At 31.3% G+C, this 24734-nt stretch overlaps 1 protein-coding gene and 1 long non-coding RNA gene across 4 annotated transcripts in view; one reads left to right on the top strand and one right to left on the bottom strand.

Moving 5' to 3' along the window:
• LOC143079354 (uncharacterized) overlaps positions 1 to 24734 on the bottom strand; it is a 48735-nt gene that overhangs the window by 11702 nt on the left and 12299 nt on the right. The gene's annotated exons all lie outside the window — the stretch shown is intronic.
• LOC143079352 (coiled-coil domain-containing protein 102A-like) lies at positions 56 to 23742 on the top strand. Of its 3 annotated transcripts, none has more exons than XM_076254626.1 (8): positions 56 to 74; positions 2850 to 3586; positions 4387 to 4495; positions 4999 to 5115; positions 12720 to 12929; positions 16977 to 17147; positions 18309 to 18412; positions 18833 to 23742. In XM_076254626.1, exons 2-8 carry the CDS (start codon positions 2925 to 2927, stop codon positions 18951 to 18953), a joined length of 1494 nt encoding a protein of 497 aa, XP_076110741.1. In that variant the 5' UTR covers positions 56 to 74; positions 2850 to 2924; the 3' UTR covers positions 18954 to 23742. The 3 variants fall into 3 exon arrangements, with proteins under 3 accessions (XP_076110741.1, XP_076110740.1, XP_076110739.1); XM_076254625.1 differs by lacking the exon at positions 56 to 74 and adding an exon at positions 290 to 332; XM_076254624.1 differs by lacking the exon at positions 56 to 74 and adding an exon at positions 299 to 417.

Genomic DNA, 24734 nt, shown 5'->3' with positions numbered 1-24734 from the left:
ACCACAGATACAAACCGAAACTAAAAGGCACCATGGGATTATTTTTTAAATCAGAAATAGCCTGTACCATGACTGTATGTAACAACATATATTTTCGATAGTACATTTCCGTGAATTGTTTTAGTATTTATTTCGAATAATTCTATACCTATTTATAAAGTTATTTAACGATGTTTAAATTATTTTTTAAATTATTTTATCCTTGCTTGAGCCCTACATCTACAGAAATCGTGTTCATTGCAACGTTTTAATGACCCCATAAAAATAATTGATTAAAAAGTAACATTTATACATTGAAGGGAAACTTGAACAAAAAGTTTCTTTGTAATCAAGTAATTTTACAGCAAAACTCTACGTTCATTTTATGTATTTGTGGTCATCCTTACAACAGAATAAGTTAAAAGGAGACATAAAATCGTATGACATTTTTAATTCTAAATTTGCATATTTTTTTTTTATCAAAAGACAAAACAGTCAAAAAAGTGATGACACTTTTAGTTTTAGATTTATATTCAAAATGAAATATCATGGATATCATACAAATACTGTAATCTAATAACACATACTTCTTTAATGTGCGTTTATAGAACACTGCATTAAGGGATAACACCACTTTGATTATATTAGTCCTAGATTACTCTGACCTCCAACGGCTGTTTTGACAGACAAGCTGGGGCCATGGGATATCAGAGCTTGTCCCTTATCAAAAAGTGGACATTTTCCCGTCCAAAATAGATGCTCTGCATCTTCGCTTCTGGTGCCAACGAGAAAAAAGTAAGGCACAATGGACTATGGGAAATGATGTACATGTATGCATATATATGATTCTAGGTCACCTATAATCTAACACCTTGCTCATTTACGATGCAAGCAATGTAAATATCCGAGAGCATCCGAATGTTATCGTGGTGGCACTAAATCCTTAATACCAATCTCCTGTAAGATGCGTAAAGGAGGTGAAAAATCGTGGTTGGCTACTAAATGTTAAATATTGATTTCCTAGAAAGTATGAATATTTGCATATTTGAGTCTCGAGGTCTCGTAACTTGACCTTAAAGGGGGGAGGGGTCCTGATCCCGAAATCCTGGGCTTAAAAACACATAAACCAGAGGTCCCCAATTTAAATAAATTTAAATCCTGTCATCCCGAAATTCAAAAAAAGATTTTGGGGATCCCGAAAAGGTCAATCCTGAAATCAAGGGTCCGGAAACGGTCATATTTGCCAGTCATGTCCTAAACTGAAACTATAATGTCCTAAACTTTTAATTGGGATTTAGGTCAAATTTTATTTTTCAACCGTAATAATTTCGGTCATTTCGTTGAGATCGACTTTCAAAATCGCCATTTTGAACATATTTTTGTTTTGTTATCGACTTCCTGTAATTAAACTGCCACTTCATTAAAGTGTAATAATCCTGAGGGCCGTCCTAATAACTATATTAATGCCTCGGGGAGCTATTGGCTAATGATTGCTAATCTCTTTACCTGTGTTTTTAATTCACACCTGGCAATTAATCACAAGCTCCAAACTATTATTATAAAGAAATAAAAATTCCATACCAACTGGCTTCATTATTTAATTACTCAACAGGTCAGACAATTGTCAATTATGATTTAAAATTAAATTAAAACTTGGTTTAATTTACGTAGAAAAAAATATTTTTTTACTTCTAACACACGTGCTTTGTTTACTATGTAATACGCATGTTTGAAATTCTCTTCCACAGATTTAGACAATTAATTGTAAATATAAAATAATGTCATCCTAAATAAAGCTAGTGCAACTATTTTAATTAATATTCTTACACTATTAAAGGTAAAATATTAAAAAGCCGATGATTTCCTGTGATTTGGATAAACAAAACTAATCCCGGAAATGAGTCCGGAATTGTTCGTTTTAGTATTGTCGCAGTACATCCGGTTTGAATTTTGACTTCAGAATCAAAGGAAACGTAAGCAATAACTGAGAATATTATCGTTTTGAGTCATTAAAATCATTTTATTTATAAACTGTTGCCTTCCCTTAATTGCTCTTAAACGATTTTTGGAAAATGGTAGGACAAATCATGAAGTAAATGCGATGCAACAGTGAAACAAGTTTGTTGATGCTACGAACATGACGATCGAGTATGAGCATACTCATAATGAGTCTCATGCAGTAATGTGATTTTGACAATCATTTTTTGAAAAGGGGCATCAACTTTTAAGTTGTATGAAAATGACCGAAATTAGGTGAAAAAATTTCCGGATCCTTGCCTGAAATCCCAAGCTTGAAAAAAAACACCCGATCCCGGGGTCCCAATAAAGGTCCTAGTCCCCCTCTTAAACCCCCTGACTTATCTTCCAATGAAAGTAAGATTCATGGGCTTGTGGAAATTAAGATACAGTAGGAGTCACATTATTTTGTATAGTTTATGTTAGAACTTTGGCTTGGAATTAATTTATATAACTTGAATGTGTTGGATTTTAATGAACTGCAACAACTAGTTCCTGATATTGGTGACCTTCAAAGCGAAATTGTTTTTCTAATGATTTTACATAGAAAAAAAATCATGACCCTGTAACACGCCCCTTGGTTACATATACATTTTTATAGAAGTATTTTTTCTTTAAACTTATCAGCTTTTTGCCAGATGTAAACATAATGATATTGCTTAAATGTGTTCTTAGTCTAATGAAAGATATTTTAAAACAGAAGGCCTACATGTATTATACAAGTATTTGATATATATGTTTTATATAAATTATAACTTTGAATCTACATATATTCATGATATTTGTTATCATATATTCATAGTTATTTTATTATTTTATTTAAAATATGACACATATTTTTTTTTGTATTGCAGACTTTTTACATTTGTGATGAACTTACAAAAAATGTACTACTAAATATTTTGAAATGGAGCTATAATTGAAGATTCATGATGAGTCAAAAAATAAAACCCAATATGACTAAAGGTGATGTTTCCTATTTACGGGCTACAGGAATACCACCTCCAGCATCCCCCGCCCCTTCTAGAGAAGGCTGTCATACACCAATGTCACAAATGTCTAATATAGAAAATGATTGGGATGACAGAGATGAGATAAGAACACGTGAATTAGAAGAGGCAAGAGCAAGAGCCACCCAGATGGAGAAAACTATGAGATGGTGGTCTGACTGTACATCCAACTGGCGTGAAAAATGGAGTAAAGTTAGAAATGAGAGAAATAAAGCTCGTGAAGAAAACAGACAGCTCAGGACTAAATTAGAAGCAATGGCTAAAGAATGTACTGCATCTAAAAGGCAAAGTGAAGAACTTAAAGTGAAAAATGTAGAACTACATAAAAAATTAGGTATAAATGTTGACATGGCAGCTGAAGACAATGTGACAGTCAATGATGTTGACAAAAAGTCAGATAGTAACGCTGTAAACAAAAGTGAAAGTGAAAGTAACAAAGCATCTCCTGTGTCAGATGTTCGGAGAAAAAGTCATCCAAAGTCTGAGGATGATTCTGATGATTTTGAACTTGCAGAGGAAAAGACCAACCTTGCAGGACTCAAATTAGATGAGGCACAAAAGACATTAATTGCTGAAAGGGGGTAATGTTTTGTACAGAAGTCAAAATTTATTGAATTTCAATTTGCCTTTTCAGAATCTAAACATGCTAAAGGACTATGGGTAATCTCATTGTTCGTACACCAAAATGAAAATAAAGTTACGTCATTGTTTGAATTTCCATTGTTGATCACGTTGTAAACCAATCACAATGCTTTGGTGTACACTTTTGAAAATATTACCCAGAATGCATTAGATTCTGTGAATTGAAACAGTAATTGCAGGTTTCAAACTAAAACAAGAGACTGATCAGATCAGTCATTTATAATGTTTTAACAATGAAATAAGTATGATATACATTTTACCTATTTACATTAAAATTCCAGTAAAATAATTAGTCATGTCTACAAGTTATATGTAGCATGTATATGTTACACTCACTAATTAGTTTAAGTAGTATTTATTAATGAAAAGTTACAAGAATAAAGTATTTCAGTGTTACATGTACATGAGGTTCAAATATGGGTGTCGGAAACATATTTGGAAAAACTTAAATCCATACTCGTTGTTTAGCTTTGTTTTTAGAATATAATATTTATGTTAGGTTTAAAAAACTAAGAAAGCTTTAATTTCAAATATATGTTTAATCTAAAAAATTTAAGAATTCATAAATTTCGACTATGGTTTGAGAAAAAAATAAAAACTAAGTCATAAAACTTTAATCAGAAACAGTTAAATCAAAAGATAGTTAGAAAAGACTTATTACATATATAAGAAAACTTTTTATATATTTGATAAAGAAGGTAGAATTGATTATACAATTGTTTTTTTCTTTATTTTTCAGTGAAAAGTCAGTATTGATGAAAACGATAGAGAAGTTACAATTAGAATTGAATTCACAGAAAACAAAGTATGATGATCTAAAACAATCAAAACAAGAAGCATTATTAGAGGTAAATTCTTTAATAAACAAAGACATTTCGGAGATGTCTGCTCATTTAATTTCTATTCCGTGAAAAATACTTCACAATTGTTAAAAATGAATGATATCTCAATTTGTGTGTACAAGTATATCTGGACTATAACGTAATAGAAATGTTAGCGTATTAAATCGCACATAAGTTTTGAGCTGAAGTCATTAATGTGATTGAAAAAGCAAAATCATTTTAACTTCAACACAGCACTTTATGACAATTAATTATGAACATCTCTGTCAAGGTAGTTTTCAGTCTTACAAAATGTATATAATTTAAAAAAAAAATTTGAAATGGCTTTCGCCATGTTAGCAGTACAACAACAAACAACATTTTTTTTATTAAGGATTGAGTGCAATATTGCTGAGTGTAGAATCTTCCTGCATAATTTGCCAAAACTGTCCACAGATGCATGCTGGATATCTTAAAATATCTTAAACATAATGTAGTTGAAATTTATTGAATAAATTTCTATTTTATAGATAACCAAATTGAAAGAGAGTAACAAAGACGAATTAAGTCGTGTTACTGTTGAGCTTGAAGATGAAGCAGTGAATAGATCTAACATGGAAAAGAAACTAGCAGAACTGAGAAGAGAGGTATGAAGTGGTGTAATATGAAGTGCCTACTGTTATTATAAATGGTTGGCAGATATTATACAAATATCATTTCTCAAAGTCACAGTATTAAACTTTGGAAAAACTAGAAACAAGATTTGTTTAAATAAATAAAAGAAGCTTTATTAAAAGCTAATATCATAAAAAATAGATAATAATTTCAAACTGACTATACTTTTCGAAAACGTCTGTTAGACGACCTCGCTCAATACATGCTAAAAACAATACATGTGTACACTTATATGAAAGTAATCAAAGTGATATTCTAGTTGACAAGTATGATTTTGGATAATTCTAACTTTATAAAAGGACAAACATGGATTAAATAGAATGCATTAATAACTTCTGAATAAACTAATTATGTTGTAACTAAGAAATATTATTCCGCATAGCAAGCAAGTGTTCAAAAGTGAAAATAAGTATTACCCAGTTTCGTGGAAAATATATGCAGTGAAATAGTATGAAATGAATGCTAAAAAATGTAACTGTTACTGTAAATAATCATGGCACAATGTCATGTCTAAATTGTCTTGCATTTGTAAACACTGGTAAAGTATGTATTCATACAAGTTCATAGAATAAGACATTATGGGATTGATAAAAGAATTCAAAGCTGTATGTTACCAAGCAGACAGACAGTACACACTGAAAAATAAATAAAAGATAGACCACACCCCAATGATGAAATATCTCCCTTTTATGTATATAAAAAGATATGTCATCATATATGTAGTGACAACTGCAAATTATACCTTATATATATATATATATATATATACAGTGCTCTAGCTAGAATACAAAAGGGGCAGGGTGCCAGTGGAGGGCAGGGCACTTTTTTTATGATAGGAGAAGGCACTGCTCATTTCTTTTGTCTACGTCCCTGCGTGTATCACGAGTTCACATATTTTGTTGTTGTTATGATTATTTATTCTATAAAATTTGCATAAGAAAAGTCATTCATACTACATGTTCATATAACATGGCAATACACATTCATACTATTAACCAAAAGAGGCAAAATAAACTTACTATTCTCCCCCACCCCCTCTCCTTCCAAAAAAAAGAACATAAACTGAACATCTCATAGTTTACCATACATGTACATGACAGAGTAGTTGTATTTCAAAATTTTCATCTAGAGCTTGGCCCTCAAAACTTTTTTTATTGTTTGTGTTTAGGAATATATTATTAAGTGTAGCTTCATCATGTTGATTTGTGATGAGAGTTTAACTACACACTTCCATTTTTGTAAGTTGATAGTTTGACACCATTCAAACAATGAATTATTACATGTATATTTCTTACTTGAGAATGTATAAAACATGGATTGCCAAACGTATGATTATCAAAAATAAATTGCAATATATTTTTTTTGTATGTTCAAGGACAGTTAGTATCCTTAAGGTTGTTCTAATATAATTTTATATTCAATTGGTTATTTTTTCCTATTTTTAGTGCTAAATACTATTTAAGGAGCACAATTTTGTAATAAGCTTTTTCAGGGGAAGTAACTCCAAAATTAATTTCCAACATGTTTACGTCTGCTTGTCGCTCACAAGTTGAGATGGACGATATTTCTGTGAAGGCAAAGTTGATTACTTCAATTCAATTCTAAATTCATGAAAGTCTTCATTCATACACTCTTCCATTGTGACTTGGAGATGGAAAAGAAAATGCCCACACATTCATCATATTTATGACAAAAAGGTACATTGTCTTAATTAAATTACCTAGTAATTAACACCTTTGAAGTCTTATCCACAATAATTGATTGTAATGACATGATTAACCTCGTTACCTGGGGACAATCACCAGGTGTCATATATGTAATTTAACTTCTGATAAGAAATCGATGAAACAAAAGGCAATTTTACCAAAACGGCACAAGGGTTTTTCAGAAAACGGCGTCAGGGCAGAAGGGCGCGGCGCCCTTCTATTTTGGGCTAATGAGACCACTGTATATATTTTAGATCTTCATAAGATACATTTATAATATTTCAAAATTCATTTGTTATGTTTCTATAGAAAAATCAACATAAATATTTATTAGACTTTGTTTCTAATGAGGTAGTACAGTATTCTATAAAAAGTTTAGTTTATAAATTTGTATGAATACATAGAGGATTATTATGATTACAGAGAAAGGGTAGCTGTTAAAAAGCTTGTGTAATTTTTTATACGACCGCAAAAATTGAAAATTTTTTGGTCGTATATTGGTATGATGTTGGCGTCGTCGTCGTCCGAATACTTTTAGTTTTCGCACTCTAACTTTAGTAAAAATGAATAGAAATCTATGAAATTTTAACACAAGGTGTATGACCACAAAAGGAAGGTGGGGATTGATTTTGGGAGTTTTGGTCCCAATATTTTAGGAATTAGGGGCCAAAAAGGGCCCAAATAAGCATTTTCTTGGTTTGCGCACTATAACTTTAGTTTAAGTAAATAGAAATCTATGAAATTTTAACACAAGGTTTATGACCACAAAAGGAAGGTTGGGATTGATTTTGGGATGTTTGGTTCCAACAGTTTAGGAATTAGGTGCCAAAAAAGGGCCCAAATAAACATTATTCTTGGTTTTCGCACAATAAGTTTAGTATAAGTAAATATAAATCAATGAAATGTAAACACAAGGTTTATGACCATAAAAGGAAGGTTGGGATTGATTTTGGGAGTTGAGGTCCCAACAGTTTAGGAATTAGGGGCCAAAAAGGGCCCAAATAAGCATTATTCTTGGTTTTCGCACCATAACTTTAGTATAAGTAAATAGAAATCTATGAAATTTAAACACAAGGTTTATGACCATAAAAGGAAGGTTGGGTTTGATTTTGGGAGTTTTGGTCCCAACAGTTTAGGAATAAGGGGCCCAAAGGGTCCAAAATTGAACTTTGTTTGATTTCATCAAAAATTGAATAATTGGGGTTCTTTGATATGCCGAATCTAACTGTGTATGTAGATTCTTAAGTTTTGGTCCCGTTTTCAAATTGGTCTACATTAAGGTCCAAAGGGTCCAAAATTAAACTTAGTTTGATTTTAACAAACATTGAATCCTTGGGGTTCTTTGATATGCTGAATATAAAAATGTACTTAGATTTTTGATTTTTGGTCCAGTTTTCAAGTTGGTCCAAATCAGGGTCCAAAATTAAACTTTGTTTGATTTCATCAAAAATTGAATAATTGGGGTTCTTTGATATGCCAAATCTTACTGTGTATGTAGATTCTTAATTTTTGGTCCCAATTTAAATTGGTCTACATTAAAGTCCAAAGGGTCCAAAATTAAACTAAGTTTGATTTTAACAAAAAATGAATTCTTGGGCTTTTTTGATATGCTGAATCTAAACATGTACTTAGATTTTTGATCAAATCAGGATCCAAAATTATTATATTAAGTATTGTGCAATAGCAAGAAATTTTCAATTGCACAGTATTCAGCAATAGCAAGAAATCTTCAATTGCACAGTATTGTGCAATAGCAAGAAATTTTCAATTGCACAGTATTGCGCAATAGCAAGAAATCTTCAATTGCACAGTATTGTGCAATAGCAAATATTTTCAATTGCACAGTATTGCGCAATAGCAAGAAATATCTTATTGCACAATATTGTGCAATAGCAAGAAATTTTCAATTGGAGTTATCTTTCTTTGTTCAGAATAGTAGTTAAATCAACTTAAATCATTGTTTTATACAATATACAATGTATATTCACTTTTACTACCAACCAATCTTTACCATTCAGTGATAACAAGCACTTTATTTTACATTTTAATATTTAATGATGTATTTAAGAGTAGTTATTGTTGCAAACTCCATTAGAAATTTGAATTGATATCAGTTTTGGAAAAAGGGAAAGGGGGATGTGAAAAAAAAATGGGGGGGGGGGGAGTTAAATTTTTCTCATTTCAGATTTCATACATAAAAAGAAAATTTCTTCAAACATTTTTTTGAGAGGATTAATATTCAACAGCATAGTGAATTGCTCAAAGGCAAAAAAAAAAAAATTTAAGTTCATTAGACCACATTCATTCTGTGTCAGAAACCTATGCTGTGTCAACTATTTAATTTTAGATTTAAATAAGTTTGAAGAAGAAATCTTTAATTGATTTGTAAAATCTTGACATTTGTTTTGTGTAAAAAACCCATATAATGTCAAAAATTTGATCACAATCCAAATTCAGAGCTGTATCACGCTTGAATGTTTCGTCCATACTTGCCCCAACTGTTCAGGGTTCGACCTCTGCGGTCGTATAAAGCTGTGCCCTGCGGAGCACCTGGTTTACAATTAGACAGTTTATCATATTTATATCTGTAAAACATTTTCATATCTTTTAATACTATAACAATTTTTTTTAAGTGTATTCCGAAAATATTTATGAGTTAAAAGATGCAGCAGAATTATTCTTTGATAAAGTCACATTGGCATATTTTGGAAATGTTTAAGGTTCTTCTAACTCTTTTTATGAAGCTGGCAATAATCTGCACATGTGCCAAAAGAAAAACTGTATGGGAAGAAAAAGTAAACTATATCAAAGGAAGATACTATTAATAGATTCGGAAAGAAATATTTTAATTCACAAAATCATTTAACAACTGTTATGACAAAATTTAATTATTAAATATTTATACAATATAAATATAAAAAAAAGGGGGGTTTCAACTATATGTCCCCATTCAAATGCATTGATCGGCCAAAAAAAGGGGGGGTTCCAACCCTCGGACTCCCCCCCCTGGATCCGCCAATGGCAGATATATTTGAAATAAAAAAATACTCTTAGACACATTATTATGAGTTGGATACTATTTTTTTTTCTCATCACTTGGCGTCCGTCGTCGTCGTCCGTCGTCGTCCTGCGTTAACTTTTACAAAAATCTTCTCCTCTGAAACTACTGGGCCAAATTTAACCAAACTTGGCCACAATCATCATTGGGGTATCTAGTTTAAAAAATGTGTCCGGTGACCCGGTCAACCAACCAAGATGGCCGCCATGGCTAAAAATAGAACATAGGGGTAAAATGCAGTTTTTGGCTTATAACTCAAAAACCAAAGCATTTAGAGCAAATCTGACAGGAGTAAAATTGTTCATCAGGTCAAGATCTATCTGCCCTGAAATTTTCAGATGAATCGGACAACCCGTTGTTGGGTTGCTGCCCCTGAATTGGTAATTTTAAGGAAATTTTACTGTTTTTGGTTATTATCTTGAATATTATTATAGATAGAGATAAAGTGTAAACAGCAATAATGTTCAGCAAAGTAAGATTTACAAATAAGTCAACATGACCGAAATGGTGAATTGACCCCTTTAGGAGTTATTGCCCTTTATAGTCAATTTTTAACCATTTTTCGTAAATCTTAGTCATCTTTTAGAAAAATCTTCTCCTCTGAAACTACTGGGCCAAATTGAACCAAACATGGCCACAATCATCATTGGGGTATCTAGTTTTAAAAATGTGTCCGGTGACCCGGTCAACCAACCAAGATGGCCGCCATGGCTAAAAATAGAACATAGGGGTAAAATGCAGTTTTTAACCGGATTTTTGTGACAAAAATGTCGGTTATTGATTTTGGGATGTACGGCGGGCAGGCGGTCGGTCGGGCGGGCGGCAATCAAATGTTGTCCGTGCATTAACTCATGAACCGTTCAACCAAAGCTTTTAAAATTTTAATATGTTGTTACTGACAACTAAATGAAGGTCAAGTTCAATAATGACGATTTTAACTTTTACCGTTCAGGAGTTATGGTTCTTGAAAGATTGAAAAATGGAGTTTCCAGTCGTGGCAGTGCATTTACGCATGAACTGTTCTACCAAAGCTTTCCAAATTTTAATATGTTGTTACTGATGACAAAATGGAGGTCAAGTTCAATAATGACGATTTTACCGTTCAGGAGTTATGGTTCTTGAAAGATTGAAAAATGGAGTTTCCAGTCGTGTCCCTGCATTTACGCATGAACTGTTCTACCAAAGCTTCCTTAATTTTAATATGTTGATACTGATGACAAAATAGAGGTCAAGTTCAATAATGACGATTTTGACTTTTACCGTTCAGGAGTTATGGTTCTTGAAAGATTGAAAAATGGTGTTTCCAGTCGCTCATGAACCATTCAACCAAAGCTTTTGAAATTTTTATATGTTGTTACTGATGACAAAATAGAGGTCAAGTTCAATAATGACGATTTTGACTTTTACCGTTCAGGAGTAATGGTTCTTGTGATATTGCCAGGACACAAATAAATGTTAATAAATCCGGTTTGCTGTCGTTGTGACAGCCTCTTGTTGGCTTATAACTCAAAAACCAAAGCGTTTAGAGCAAATCTTACACGGGGTTAAATTGTTTATCAGGTCAAGATCTATCTGCCCCGAAATTTTCAGATGAATCGGACAACCCATTGTTGGGTTGATGCCCCTGAATTGGTAATTTTAAGGAAATTTTGCTGTTTTTGGTTATTGTCTTGAATATTATTATAGATAGAGATAAACTGTAAACAGCAATAATGTTCAGCAAAGTAAGATTTACAAATAAGTCAACATGACCGAAATGGTCAATTGACCCCCTAAGGAGATATTGTCCTTTATAGTCAATTTTCAACAATTTTTATAAAATTTGTAATTTTAACTAACATTTTCCACTGAAACTACTGGGCCAAGTTCATTATAGATAGAGATAATTGTAAGCAGCGATGTTCAGTAAAGTAAGATGTACAAACACATCACCATCACCAAAATACAATTTTGTCATGAATCCATCTGCTTCCTTTGTTTAATAGTCACATAGACCAAGGTGAGCGACACAGGCTCTTTAGAGCCTCTAGTTCAGAGTTTTGTGTGTACTGGTTCACTACAAATTAAAAATTTCAACTACTAAAAATTATCTTAAGGCTTTGTTAGCAGTGATTGGCAATCCACGAAATCAAATATCAACAAAAATGCAAGTTTTCAACAATCCAAGAAAAATATATGAATCCATATGAATGTTGTCATCTCAATTATTATGAATTTGCTCTACGATTCTGTGCTGATTGTTTATCAAGGACAATATTGGTATTTTAAACTTAGGCACCAAAACCAAAAAGTTAATAAGCAACTAATTTTTCAACCACAATCGCTGTATGATTTTTTTTGTTTGTTGATTATACTTTATGGATTCTTTTTAAATTTAGATGATGTGCACAGAGGACAGAGTTTACAATGTAGTATACATACATATAAAAATAAGGAGATGTGGTATGATTGCCAATGTGACATCTATCCACCAAAGTTCAAATGAAGTGAATTACTGATGAAAGCAAAAAAATAGAAAAATCCATACTGTATATAGACATAAGAAGATGTGGTATGAGTGCAAATGAGACAACTCTCCATCCAAGTCACAATTTATAAAGATATACCATTATAGGTAAAAATAAGGTCTTTAACATAGAGCCTTGGTTCACACCAAACAGGAAGCTATATAGTCTGCTATAAATGAATTGTTCAATAATTAAATTAATTTCCTTAACATTATGATTACAATACACTTAACGCTTATTTATATGACTTTAAAGTTCACATGGTTAACCTGATCCTATTTAAAAAAATTGTTTTGATATTTTAGCTTGAACGATTGCAAAGAGAAAATGCAGAAGAATATGGTAAAAGAGAACGTTTAGAAACGGACAAGTTTTCTCTCGAAAGAGAAAATAAAAAGATACGCATTCAAATAGAGGACCTAAAGGAACAGATTGACAGAAAGTCGCAGCAAACTTCTGCCATGGCTAACTCAGATGTCAAAAGTTTACAGACAGACCTATCAGCCAGTAATAAGGTAGCATGAAAATTATGTAGTCAGAACAATAAATAAAATGATGTAGCATGAAAATATAGTCTAACAGATCAAAGTTGCTTTAATTAATTTGTAGCATGAAAAAATATAATCATACGAATAAACTAAAATTATGGAGCATGGAAAATATACAACCATAGCTTAAATATAGACCAATGAACTATAACCACTTGTTATTAAAGATAAAGTCAGACCAATGAACTATAACCAGCTGTTATTAAAGATAAAGTCAGACCAATGAACTATAACCAGCTGTTATTAAAGATAAAGTCAGACCAATGAACTATAACCAGCTGTTATTAAAGATAAAGTCAGACCAATGAACTATAACCAGCTGTTATTAAAGATAAAGTCAGACCAATGAACTATAACCAGCTGTTATTAAAGATAAAGTCAGACCAATGACAATGAATGAGATGAAATAAAGGAACATGAAAATATAGTTAGACTGTGGATTTATTGTTATTCGTTGGATACCAATTTTTGTGGGTTTCGTGGGAACAGGTGAACCACGAAATTAAATGATCAAAGAAATACATATTGTTAATAGACTTATAACTTGAGCAAAACCATCTCAATCCATGAACATTGGTACCCACGAAAATAAATGAATCCGTAGTAGCTTAAATAAAGAAGCAGATCAATGAGGTAACATTTGTCTTACAAAAAAAAATAGTCTTGCCAATGACCTAATTATAAGGTAACACAGAAAATACACAGAATAATTTATTTACTTGCATGTTCTTTATAAAAGGAAGTCCAGTTTTAGCATTTAAACTTGCAAACTTTGACAACCATTGTAAAATAAATTATTGAACCCTTTGGAGAGAAAAAGTAACTCCTGCTATCAAAAGAACAATATTTTTTTATAATTATACTTGAGTTTTACTATTTGGTACTCCAGGTTGTATTGTTGCTTTATTTTTGGGATACGATTGCTTTCAAGCAATCTGTAGACTTATACCAGTGGCTCAGGACAATGCCCTCACGTCAATTGTTTTATTCTAAACATTAAGGACCATCTCAGATTCTTATGATTGTCTTGGTTTAAAAGGTAAAAACAAACAAAGGGATTGAACTTAAACAACTTTCCTATAATGTTCTTTTCATAATCTTCATGTTTGATATTTCCCTTGACTTATATGCGTGTTTTTAACAATACGGAAAATCAGAATCAAGCAGTATTTATATTTAGTGTTTTTATAAATTTAGAAACACGTCAGAGGGACTTCCCCAGTTGTGATAAAAATGCGAGAGTTCTCTGAATTCCGATAAATCTATTTCTGTCATATAACAACTGAAGTGGAGTTTTACTTATATGTCACCGTTATTAAACTGATTTTTGATATTGTACTTCTATGAAAAATAGAGAACCATTTAGGTTTAATATACGTTCTTTCTACAGGGTTTGTTTAGGTAATTATGTGCATGCGTATAGTTTTCTTGACTTCAAGGGTTACTAGGTTAAATGGTTGCTCTGGATTCCCCACTCGATTGATTAATTTATAACTCATGGGATCCTTTCTATGTATGTCTGCTATTGAGGGTTATTGTTGTTGCATAATTTTAAATCTTATGCATCATTCAAATTAAAATAAATGTCCTCATCGTTAAGGTTTATTTTCAACACCCCTTCAGACGAAATAGAGTCTTCCATATTATCGTTTCGAGTTGTCTCCCTTCCGGAAAGCACTTCCGTGGAATTCTGACATTACGTTGAGAAAAATTAACTCGTTCTGCCGATAAACGTCCTATTACTGTGAAAGTACTTTAATTCGTGGGTATCAATTTTCGTGGTTTGAGCAATATTTACATGTTCGTGGGTTTTTAAATTCGTGGATTTTAGTTTTCTAACGAAGGTTACAAATAGTCTAGATTGAAGGAAATTGCAAAGTAAACATTGACCCGTGTAAATCGTAGTGACAACACTAATTAACCCATGATAAAGTGATCAACAGATTAAAAATTTGTAAGGGTTCCGCGGAACCCAGTGTCTCGCCTACTTTTGCTGTTAATCGCAGACTCAAAAAATGAGGAAAAACATCAATAAAAATTTCCCTCTCGATACTGTCTTTTGATTGAAAGAAGTTTGGTAAAAAATCCAGGATAGTTTATGAATCTAATAAATGTTGTATAAACTTTAACTGCAGACTGTATGTAATGTTAACTGGAAGAAAAACTAAGTCCATTGATAAGTAAAATACGGAAAAAGTGAATTTTTTTTTTACAAAATTTACTTCTGAATAATATCTTATGATCAGAAACAAGCTTCTGTCTAAGTTTGGTAGAAATCCAGGATAGTTTAAGAACATTATAAAAATTTTAAAAACTTAAACCACAGAGTGAATGTTTTGTTTCTGGCAAAAAAACTAAATCCATTTATAAGTAAAATACGGAAAAGTGGAAATTTATTTTTACAAAATTTTCTTCTTGATACTATATTATGATTATAAACAAGCTTCTGTCCAAGTTTGGTACAAATCAAGGATAGTTTATGAAAGTTATTAAAATTTTAAAAACTTTAACCACAGAGTGAATGTAATGTTTCCTCGCAGAAAAACTAAGTCCATTTATAAGTAAAATACGGAAAAGTGGAAATTTATTTTTACAAAATTTTCTTCTTGATACTATCTTATGATTATAAACAAGCTTCTGTCCAAGTTTGGTACAAATCAAGGAAAGTTTATGAAAGTTATTAAAATTTTAAAAACTTTAACCACAGAGTGAATGTAATGTTTCCTTGCAGAAAAACAAAGTCCATTTATAAGTAAAATACGGAAAAAATGGAATTTTATTTTTACAAAATTTACTTCTAGATACTTTCTTATGATCATAAACAAGCTTCTGTCCAAGTTTGGTAGAAATTCAGTATAGTTTAAGAAAGTTATTAAAATTTCAAAAACTTTAACCACAGAGTGAATATTTGTGGACGCCGCCGACGACGACGACGCCGACGCCGACGGAATGTAGGATCGCTTAGTCTCGCTTTTTCGACTAAAGTCGAAGGCTCGACAAAAACCATCAAAGGTGTTAATTAGGCCATAAACATGTCACCTAAAGAATACAGTAACATAAACAAATGCTATATACGTTTCTTTAATTGTCAAATAATTCTTATCAAAATCAAGCCCAGCATGAAATTATTATTTCCCATATGTACGAGAACTATGAGGCTATAAAATGAACACTTTATCATACTAGCATATCAATACCGGAAATCTTACTTTCATCGATCAAAAATATTTTTTATGAGAATTAAAAGATAAAAAATTGTACAGTTTAGGTTATTAAAGATTAAATGGGTATAATCCTGCATGCGGTTGTAGTTCTGTGACTGCTATTAAAGTGTTCTCAGATTTGGTGTTATTCAATATATATTCTTTAGATCATATCAGTAGTCTAACCTACCGATGGGGATCTTTCCATGTCTTGATTTGGACAATGGTTGTTTTATTTCGTTGGACACTTAAATTCGTGGATAAAGTCATCCACGAAAACCACGAAAATTGGTACCCCACGAATAAAAGTACTTTCACAGTATATTAAAAACGATCGCAATTTAAACTGAGGAATGTGTACGGAAAGGAGTCATGATCACTGACCCAAAGGAAATTAAACATTTAAAGAGTTAGGAATGGGGTTCCTCCTAGAATTAACGTAGGAAAATAGGTGGTAAGATACGAAGTGAAATACTTCTCTCACTCTGAGTCTCAGTGACTGATGTGGAAAGTAAACTTGAAATTGATAGTACAAAAATAAAACACAATAGGCCTAAGTACATTGTTCATACACTTTTAACAGGGATTGGCTATTATATAACTATTCAGATTACGTAAATTACATTTTACATGTGTAGTTGAATTAGTTTTGAAAATAATATTATCCAGCTACATGTGTCAATGAAAACAATGGCAATCGTATCCCTCAGACCAATCTGCTCTTTGATTATAAGCCATGTGGTAGTTCAGTGAATATATATTTTGTTTTGAATAGTGAATAGAGGCTTATTAAAAGTGCTTTTCTTTGAAGGAGCTGAACGACTTAAAAGTTGCTTATACAAGGTTAAAGAAAACTTTACAAGAAAAAAATACAGAACTAGACCATAGTAAAAGACGCGCTGAACAGTATGAGGCAGATGTAAAGAAACTCAGAGTGAGGATTGAGGAATTGAAAAAAGACTTGGCAAATGCTGAGGATGAGGTAAAAAGCCTTGACATTCAAATAAAATGCTGAGGTTGAGGTACTGTTAATTCAGAAATTATTGCGTACATTTATTATTGTGATTTTTGAAGAATGGACAAAAATGTGAGATTGATTAATGCATATCAGGAATATTTTTATACAGATATATGAATTGTGGATTCATTATTATTCGTTGGATACCAATTTTTGTGGGTTTCATGGGTAAAAGTAAACCACGATTTCAAATGTTCAACAAATAACAAATTTTCTATTGGCTTTCATTGCAGAGAACAGCAAAACAATGAAATCAAATATCCACAAAAATGCAAGTTTTCCTTAAACCACAAAATTTATACCCACGAAATTAAATGAATCCACAGTATCAGATATTAGAGAATGAGTTATTATTGCGATACTCACCCTGTCTCATTATTCACATTAATAATAACCACGCAATAATTTTTAAAGGAGTAAAAAAAGTCCGGTAAGGGCTGATTTTGGCCTAAAATTTCAGGTTCATCGAACGAAAGATTTGGGACACTTTTTAAATACTTAAGTGTCCATTTAAATTGATTCAATTAGTTTATAAGTAAAATATTTTAACTGATTAAGTCATTAAAAATACTCCGATTCAAAAAACCTCACTTTTCAGATAGTCTTTGTCAAAAGTGAAAGTGGCCGCATCCATGTTCATCCTCAACCTTTATATATGTTATGTATTATAATCAAATACAACTTACATTTCAATATTATGAATGAACACGAATGCGGCCACTTTCATTTTAGACGGAAACCGTCGAAAATTTAACTAAAAGGCTCAAATTGTTAAGATTTCAGTAATTTAGCATGACTTAATGATGCTAGTACCCGATATATATGTGCATTGTATTGTCAAAAACAGCCCATATTTATGTAGCAGAAGCATTCTACTTTCCAGTAAATAACTAAAAGATTACATTTTCATACTTTTGTAAAAAAGCTATATTTTGGGACCAAAAAGGGGTCTTACTGAACCTGCTCCTTTGCAGTAATCAGGCTTGATAATGAAATCAGTCAAATGAAATGCTAAGGATGAAGTCATTAGGCCTAACAATGAAAATAAATGCAATATTATATATCAGTTTTTTGTTTCACAAGATAGGTGTTCAAGTTTTAACAAGAATTTATTTTTATTTGCAGGCTGATGCCCAGGGAAATTCATTAAGAAAGCAACAAAGAGAAAATGATGATCTTCAAGAGCAACTTGAAAATCTACAGGTTCAATTAAATCATGCACAAAATAGGTATGTTAGTGAGAAATACATAATAGATATAGGAAGATGTGGTATGAGTGCCAATGAGAAAACTCTCCATCGAAGTAACAAATTATAAAAGTAAACCATTATAGGTCAAGGTACAGTCTTCAACACAGAGCCTTGGCTCACACTGAACAGCAAGCTAAAAAGGACCCCAAAACTTACTAGTATAAAACCATTCAAACGGGAAAACCAACGGTTTAATCTATATAAGCTTATACTGGTCTTTATACTGGGATTTTTTTTGCATTAGGTATTATTCATGGTTTGGGCCTCATATTAGATAGACAAATCTTTGCTTTATTCACATTTTATTGCATTAGTACACAATGCGTTTAAGTGATACTGATAGATCATTACAGCCAAAATCCATTAAGGGTTTTAATCCCTATAATAAACTATTTGCAGATTACAAAGAAGTAACCCATCAACAGTGAAGTCCCGGACACCTAGTGTAAAATCCTTTGATCCAAATGAACTTGGAGAGGACCCAGACAGTGATGACTCAGATCTTGACATAGAAACGTAACCTGAGTTATTGAAGCATAACATACACATATGTAACTGTATATATATTTGTTCCAGAATATATGTCTGTGTGTTTTAATGGTGCATCATTATACATTTGTCTCACAGTCATATAAGATTCCAACTCATCATGTCCCTAACGGCTTTATGTGTGCCAGTATGTACTAACAAACATTGTTGTAGCGTATATCTGAATAGAAAACACTGATATTGTTATATACACCTTATTGCTATTTGTCAGCCATTATTTGACACCACAAAGGTTCCTGTAAAATTTTGACAATAGAAAAATTTTGACACCCCAATGGAAAAGAGATTGTTTTAGGACAGTTCAAGAGGCACAGATTCTCAGGTCAAGAGGTGCAGATTCTCTGGTCAAAGGTGCAGATTCTCTGATCAAGCGGCACAAATGTCTAAATAGTGATAAAGTCTATGGAAAATGCTGATATTGTTATTGTTGTTAAGTGTAATACTAAAATTCACATAAGTTCATATGATAAAAGTCTTAATCTCAGGTATAATTGATAGTATTAACCAGAATACATCATGTAAACATTAACATCATCTATGTATAATGAATATACATTTAGAAATAATAATGATTTTTAATTTTATTCTACACCGTCAGTGGGAAGTTCTCTACTTCACAGCATTCTGATGCAATATTCATTGATAAAGTGATTTGATTACGTAATCAAAGACAACTAATTATTGATGCTATTTTAGCATTTTGCATTTTTTTTCATCATTTTAGAATATGAAAGTCAGTCGGATCTGAAAGGGATATCTCAGTTTCATAGCAATATTTAACCAACTATAGGATAAGAAAACCTGATTAAATCAAACTCGATATGGAATTGTAGCTCATTGAAATATAAGATAAAAACTTAAATGTTTATTACTCTTAAAAATGATTTAATAAGTGGTTTTATGTAAAAATGTCACTAAAGGTATAAAACCACTAATTCATAGCCCAATTGCTTTCTATGTTAAATTCTGCAATTTCAAGCATTTATGGCTACATATACTTTGTCTTAAGTTCAAATAAAGTGGCAGTTATTTCATGTCAAAACTGTACCTTATCCTGACTTGTGCTGAAAGAATCAACATACCTTTAATTGCATATAAGAGCATCCTGGTTCCCCGAAGTTTGATAGTACAAAAACAGGAACTGCTGATCTGAACAACAGGCCAAATGTGCCCTCCTATTAAAATTTCATATACTTCTTTATTATTCAAGTAAAACTTTTAACAAGGATTCTGCAGTGATCCCAAGCGCCCAAGCTTTCATTTGATACAAAAACTACCAAAATATTCCCACTATTGACAAAGATATAGCTATGCGTAGGAACTATTTTGTTTAAAATATGTACTACTTTCTTGTATGTACTTTCCGACTGGGCCTGAATTAGTGGTTCTATACCTATAAAGTGTCATAAATCTTTATCATTGTTTATGGTTTGAATCATGTAGAAAATATCGACTTGTTAAGCATTTTTATACTGTTGAATGCAGAGTATATATGCAATTGATGTTTGTAGCATTATATGATTCTTCCCCTTATATTGCAATGTTCAAAACTAGATATTTTATAAATGAATCAGATTTGAAATTTCACTAACTCGTATTTCAACAAGATTATTGTTCACTATTTCATAACTTGGATATTATATTTATGTGCCTTGGAAGCACGTAGTTGTTAAGAAATTTAAATAAAATGACATCGTTACCCCTTGACTAGTTATTGTTATATGTAAATCATTAATATACTTAATTATGCAAGTTATATCATGCTGTTTATTTCAATTTACTGTTTATTAAGATATATCAACATGACGAAATGAATTTCTGTAATATTTTATTTTAATTACATAAAATATTTAAAAAAAATTATGATACATTTTTCAACCCAAACTTCCAGAAATTGATTTTATGTATAAAAGAAAGGAAAAGTTTATTATAAATTCATTTATTATATACTTAGTAGTAAATACAGATAAATTGTATGTGTAATACAATCAATGGCAAGCGTGCTGTATCAGCCACCCGTGATGATATCGATATCAGCACGGTTGCAAAAGCTTTATCACACCTTTAATCTGTATGACGTCACGTCATTGATTGCATTCACTGTTGCAAAGGCTTTTTCAAAACCCTTATCTGTATGACGTCATGTCAAACCTATAATCTGCATGACGTCATTTCAAACCTTATCTGTATGACGTCATGTCACATAAAAAACATCTACTTGAGATATATGTATATAAAAAAGTGTATATGATATGGCTTTTTTTCAATATCTCACACCGTATCAACCCTCAACCAATATAATCCCTCGGGCAGAGCTCTTGTGATTATATTGGTGTCTTGGGTCTATCATGCGATATTGAAAAAAGCCATATCATATTCTCTATTTATTACTGTGGATTCTTTATATTTTGAGAGATACATTGTACCAGTTTTCAAGGATTCCGGGGGTATAGGTAAACCATTTTTAAATTTTCAACTAAGTCAAGTGTTCTTTTAGCTTGTATGCAGACTTTGGCAAAACCGTAAAATACAAATATCCACAAAAACGTGTTTTCCTTAATCCACAAAAATAAAGAAATGAATCAACAGTAAATAATTAAGGTGGTACCCAACACTTTCACTAAAATTAATTTGGCCCGTTTAATTTTCATAAAATTTTGACAAAGTATTTACTTTGACCCTTTGAAAAATATGAAAATTTCAAAAAAATTGAACCAACCGTTTTATCAGAAAAAATACACTGGTTATATAGCAGTTTGACAAACACTTATTTTGATCACTGAGAAACTTAATATTCCCTTAAAACACAACGTTATCAAAACGTTTAGAAGACTTTACACAGTTATCTCCTTGTAGTGTTAGGTACCACCTTAAACATCTGAAAGAATGATGTGAAAATCTTTATAAAACATAATATTGATAGTCTAACAACAGGGAACCTTTACAACCCTTGAGGAAGAAAAGTGAAAAAAATATTTAATTGCATTTTCTTTAATAGTTGTATTTAATTCATTTGTATAAAAACATTATTTTGATGTACTAAAATATGTTTTACCATGATAACATTTATTTTGTGTATATATAGTTTGTTATAAATGGTAAATTAAGTAATATTCAGTATATTTGAAAAAAAATAGTTCTTATTTCTGTATTAATCTTTTTTTGGGGTTGTGACACTTTTTTTGTTTAATTTGAATTTTATTATATTTTTTTTACAATAGAGTTAGTGATCTGTCTTAATTTAGTTATATTTAGGACAAACTTATATATTTTTGTTATGTAAAGTAACGTTTAACCAAACATAAACTTATGTTCAAATTAATTTTAATTTGTCCAATACTTGCCAGTAGTTACATTGTTTCATGTTTTTAAATTGTCAGTTTTTGTACCAAAGGTCAGTGTTTCTCTCTGGGTACTCCTGGGGCCATCCACCGTTAAAAACAGACTGCCACAAAAAAGCTCAATAGTGCTGAAAGTGGTGTTAAACACCAATCAAGGTTTTTTTAGATGGAAAAACAAGAAAACAGCATTTTTTCAACTATTTTAACTGGAAGAAACGTGTAGCTGATTATTTTCCAACTGGTTTTATTTGTTAAAATTCTTTTTGATGACTTTCCTAATGTAAACTACTGTTTCTCTTAATCTGTGTACATATCAACCGGTTTTGACCAATGTAAGTCTTGCAATTTCACACCATATCCATTTAGAAAATTACTCTGAGCATTATTGATTAAATGTAAGAGAAACAGATTCTACCACTTTTCCTGACTACAATGTTTATCCTCATTCAACCTCAGTTAAGCCTTCTGATCGACATTGTAGTTTGGTAGATTATTTATCATACAATATTATAATAGATTTATTAAAAATCAAAACTTCATATATTGCGGGTACATCATTAAGGAAAAATGTCATGAACATGTTTTTATGCAATGAAGTCATATTATTTATTCATGTTTGAATTTTTATTCGTTTTGATTAGGACCATTCTATTGAAATGGATAGGGGATAGGAAGGAGGGGGCTTAAAATATCTCCTCACAAAAACATACTTGCTATGAGTAATTTTACACCCAAATCATAAAATACATATAGATTAATGACAATTTTGTTTTTGATACTGACTTTATTAGCAAGAATACCCTTAGGGCAAGCTGAATTTTTTTGCTGATGAAGTACATTCAAAAAATTATAAGGCTATTATTATTGTTTTTATCTGCAATTTGTCTCAATTTATTTTGGTTGAGATAAAGATATTAAGATGAAATAATAAAAGAAAACTACTTTGTCTTATTTTCCTACTCTCTTTTGCCCAATTTGATTGAATAGCCCTTAGTTATTTTTAAATAAAAAAAGGCAAAGAAAACCACATATTGTTGTAATTGTCTTAACCAGCAATGTAACTGCTGAATTCGTTAATACAATTCAAAAGCAATATTATTTTGCAATCTTTATAGTTATGTGCAAATCATTTCTTGTGTGTGTACACATATACGTACATTTTATAATTATATTTGAACTATTCTATCATTTATTTGTCAATTGACAGTATATTCAGGAATATTGGATCTGATCAGAAGAACATGATATATCTGTACACATCATTTACATTTTTTTTAATTATAAATAAGTTTTTTTGTATACTGTTTCTTATTTACTAACATATTTTATTTTCTGATTTTTACACTTTTTGACCTGTTGCTTAACAATATTATCTGATTAGGAATATGAATTGACATTGTTAATAAAACTATTGTTTTTATACGACCGCAAAATTTGAAAAAATTTTCGTCGTATATTGCTATCACGTTGGCGTCGTCGTCGTCGTCCGAATACTTTTAGTTTTCGCACTCTAACTTTAGTAAAAGTGAATGGAAATCTATGAAATTTTAACACAAGGTTTATGACCACAAAAGGAAGGTTGGTATTGATTTTGGGAGTTTTGGTCCCAACATTTTAGGAATTAGGGGCCAAAAAGGGCCCAAATAAGCATTTTCTTGGTTTTCGCACTATAACTTTAGTTTAAGTTAATAGAAATCTATGAAATTTTGACACAAGGTTTATGACCACAAAAGAACGGTTGGGATTGATTTTGGGAGTTTTGGTTTCAACAGTTTAGGAATTAGGGGCCAAAAAAGGGCCCAAATAAGCATTATTCTTGGTTTTTGCACAATAACTTTAGTTTAAGTAAATAGAAATCAATGAAATTTAAACACAATGTTAATGACTACAAAAGGAAGGTTGGTATTGATTTTGGGAGTTTAGGTCCCAACAGTTTAGGAATTTGGGGCCAAAAAGGGACCCAAATAAGCATTTTTCTTGGTTTTCGCACCATAACGTTAGTATAAATAAATAGAAATCTATGAAATTTAAACACAAGGTTTATGACCACAAAATGAAGGTTGGTATTGATTTTGGGAGTTTTGGTCCCAACAGAATAAGGGGCCCAAAGGGTCCAAAATTAAACTTTGTTTGATTTCATCAAAATTGAATAATTGGGGTTCTTTGATATGCCGAATCTAACTGTCATGACTGTGTATGTAGATTCTTAACTTTTGGTCCCGTTTTCAAATTGGTCTACATTAAGGTCCAAAGGGTCCAAAATTAAACTTAGTTTGATTTTGACAAAAAATGAATCAGTTAGGTTCTTTGATATGCTGAATCTAAAAATGTACTTAGATTCTTGATTATTGGCCCAGTTTTCAAGTTGGTCCTAATCGGGGTCCAAAATTAAACTTTGTTTGATTTCATCA

This window comes from Mytilus galloprovincialis, chromosome 6 (genome assembly GCF_965363235.1).
Source record: "Mytilus galloprovincialis chromosome 6, xbMytGall1.hap1.1, whole genome shotgun sequence".
Lineage (NCBI taxonomy): Eukaryota > Metazoa > Mollusca > Bivalvia > Mytilida > Mytilidae > Mytilus > Mytilus galloprovincialis.
Note: the sequence above shows the minus strand (reverse complement) of the source record. Positions and strands in the feature narration are given on the sequence as shown.

Bases quoted from the DNA above. Each gene is read 5' to 3' on its own strand.
- LOC143079352 (XM_076254626.1), top strand. From the start codon at position 2,925: ATGATGAGTCAAAAAATAAAACCCAATATGACTAAAGGTGATGTTTCC. The intron at 4,496-4,998 runs GTAAATTCTTTA...TCTATTTTATAG, and splicing joins AACAAGAAGCATTATTAGAG to ATAACCAAATTGAAAGAGAG. The intron at 12,930-16,976 runs GTAGCATGAAAA...TTTTCTTTGAAG, and splicing joins ACCTATCAGCCAGTAATAAG to GAGCTGAACGACTTAAAAGT.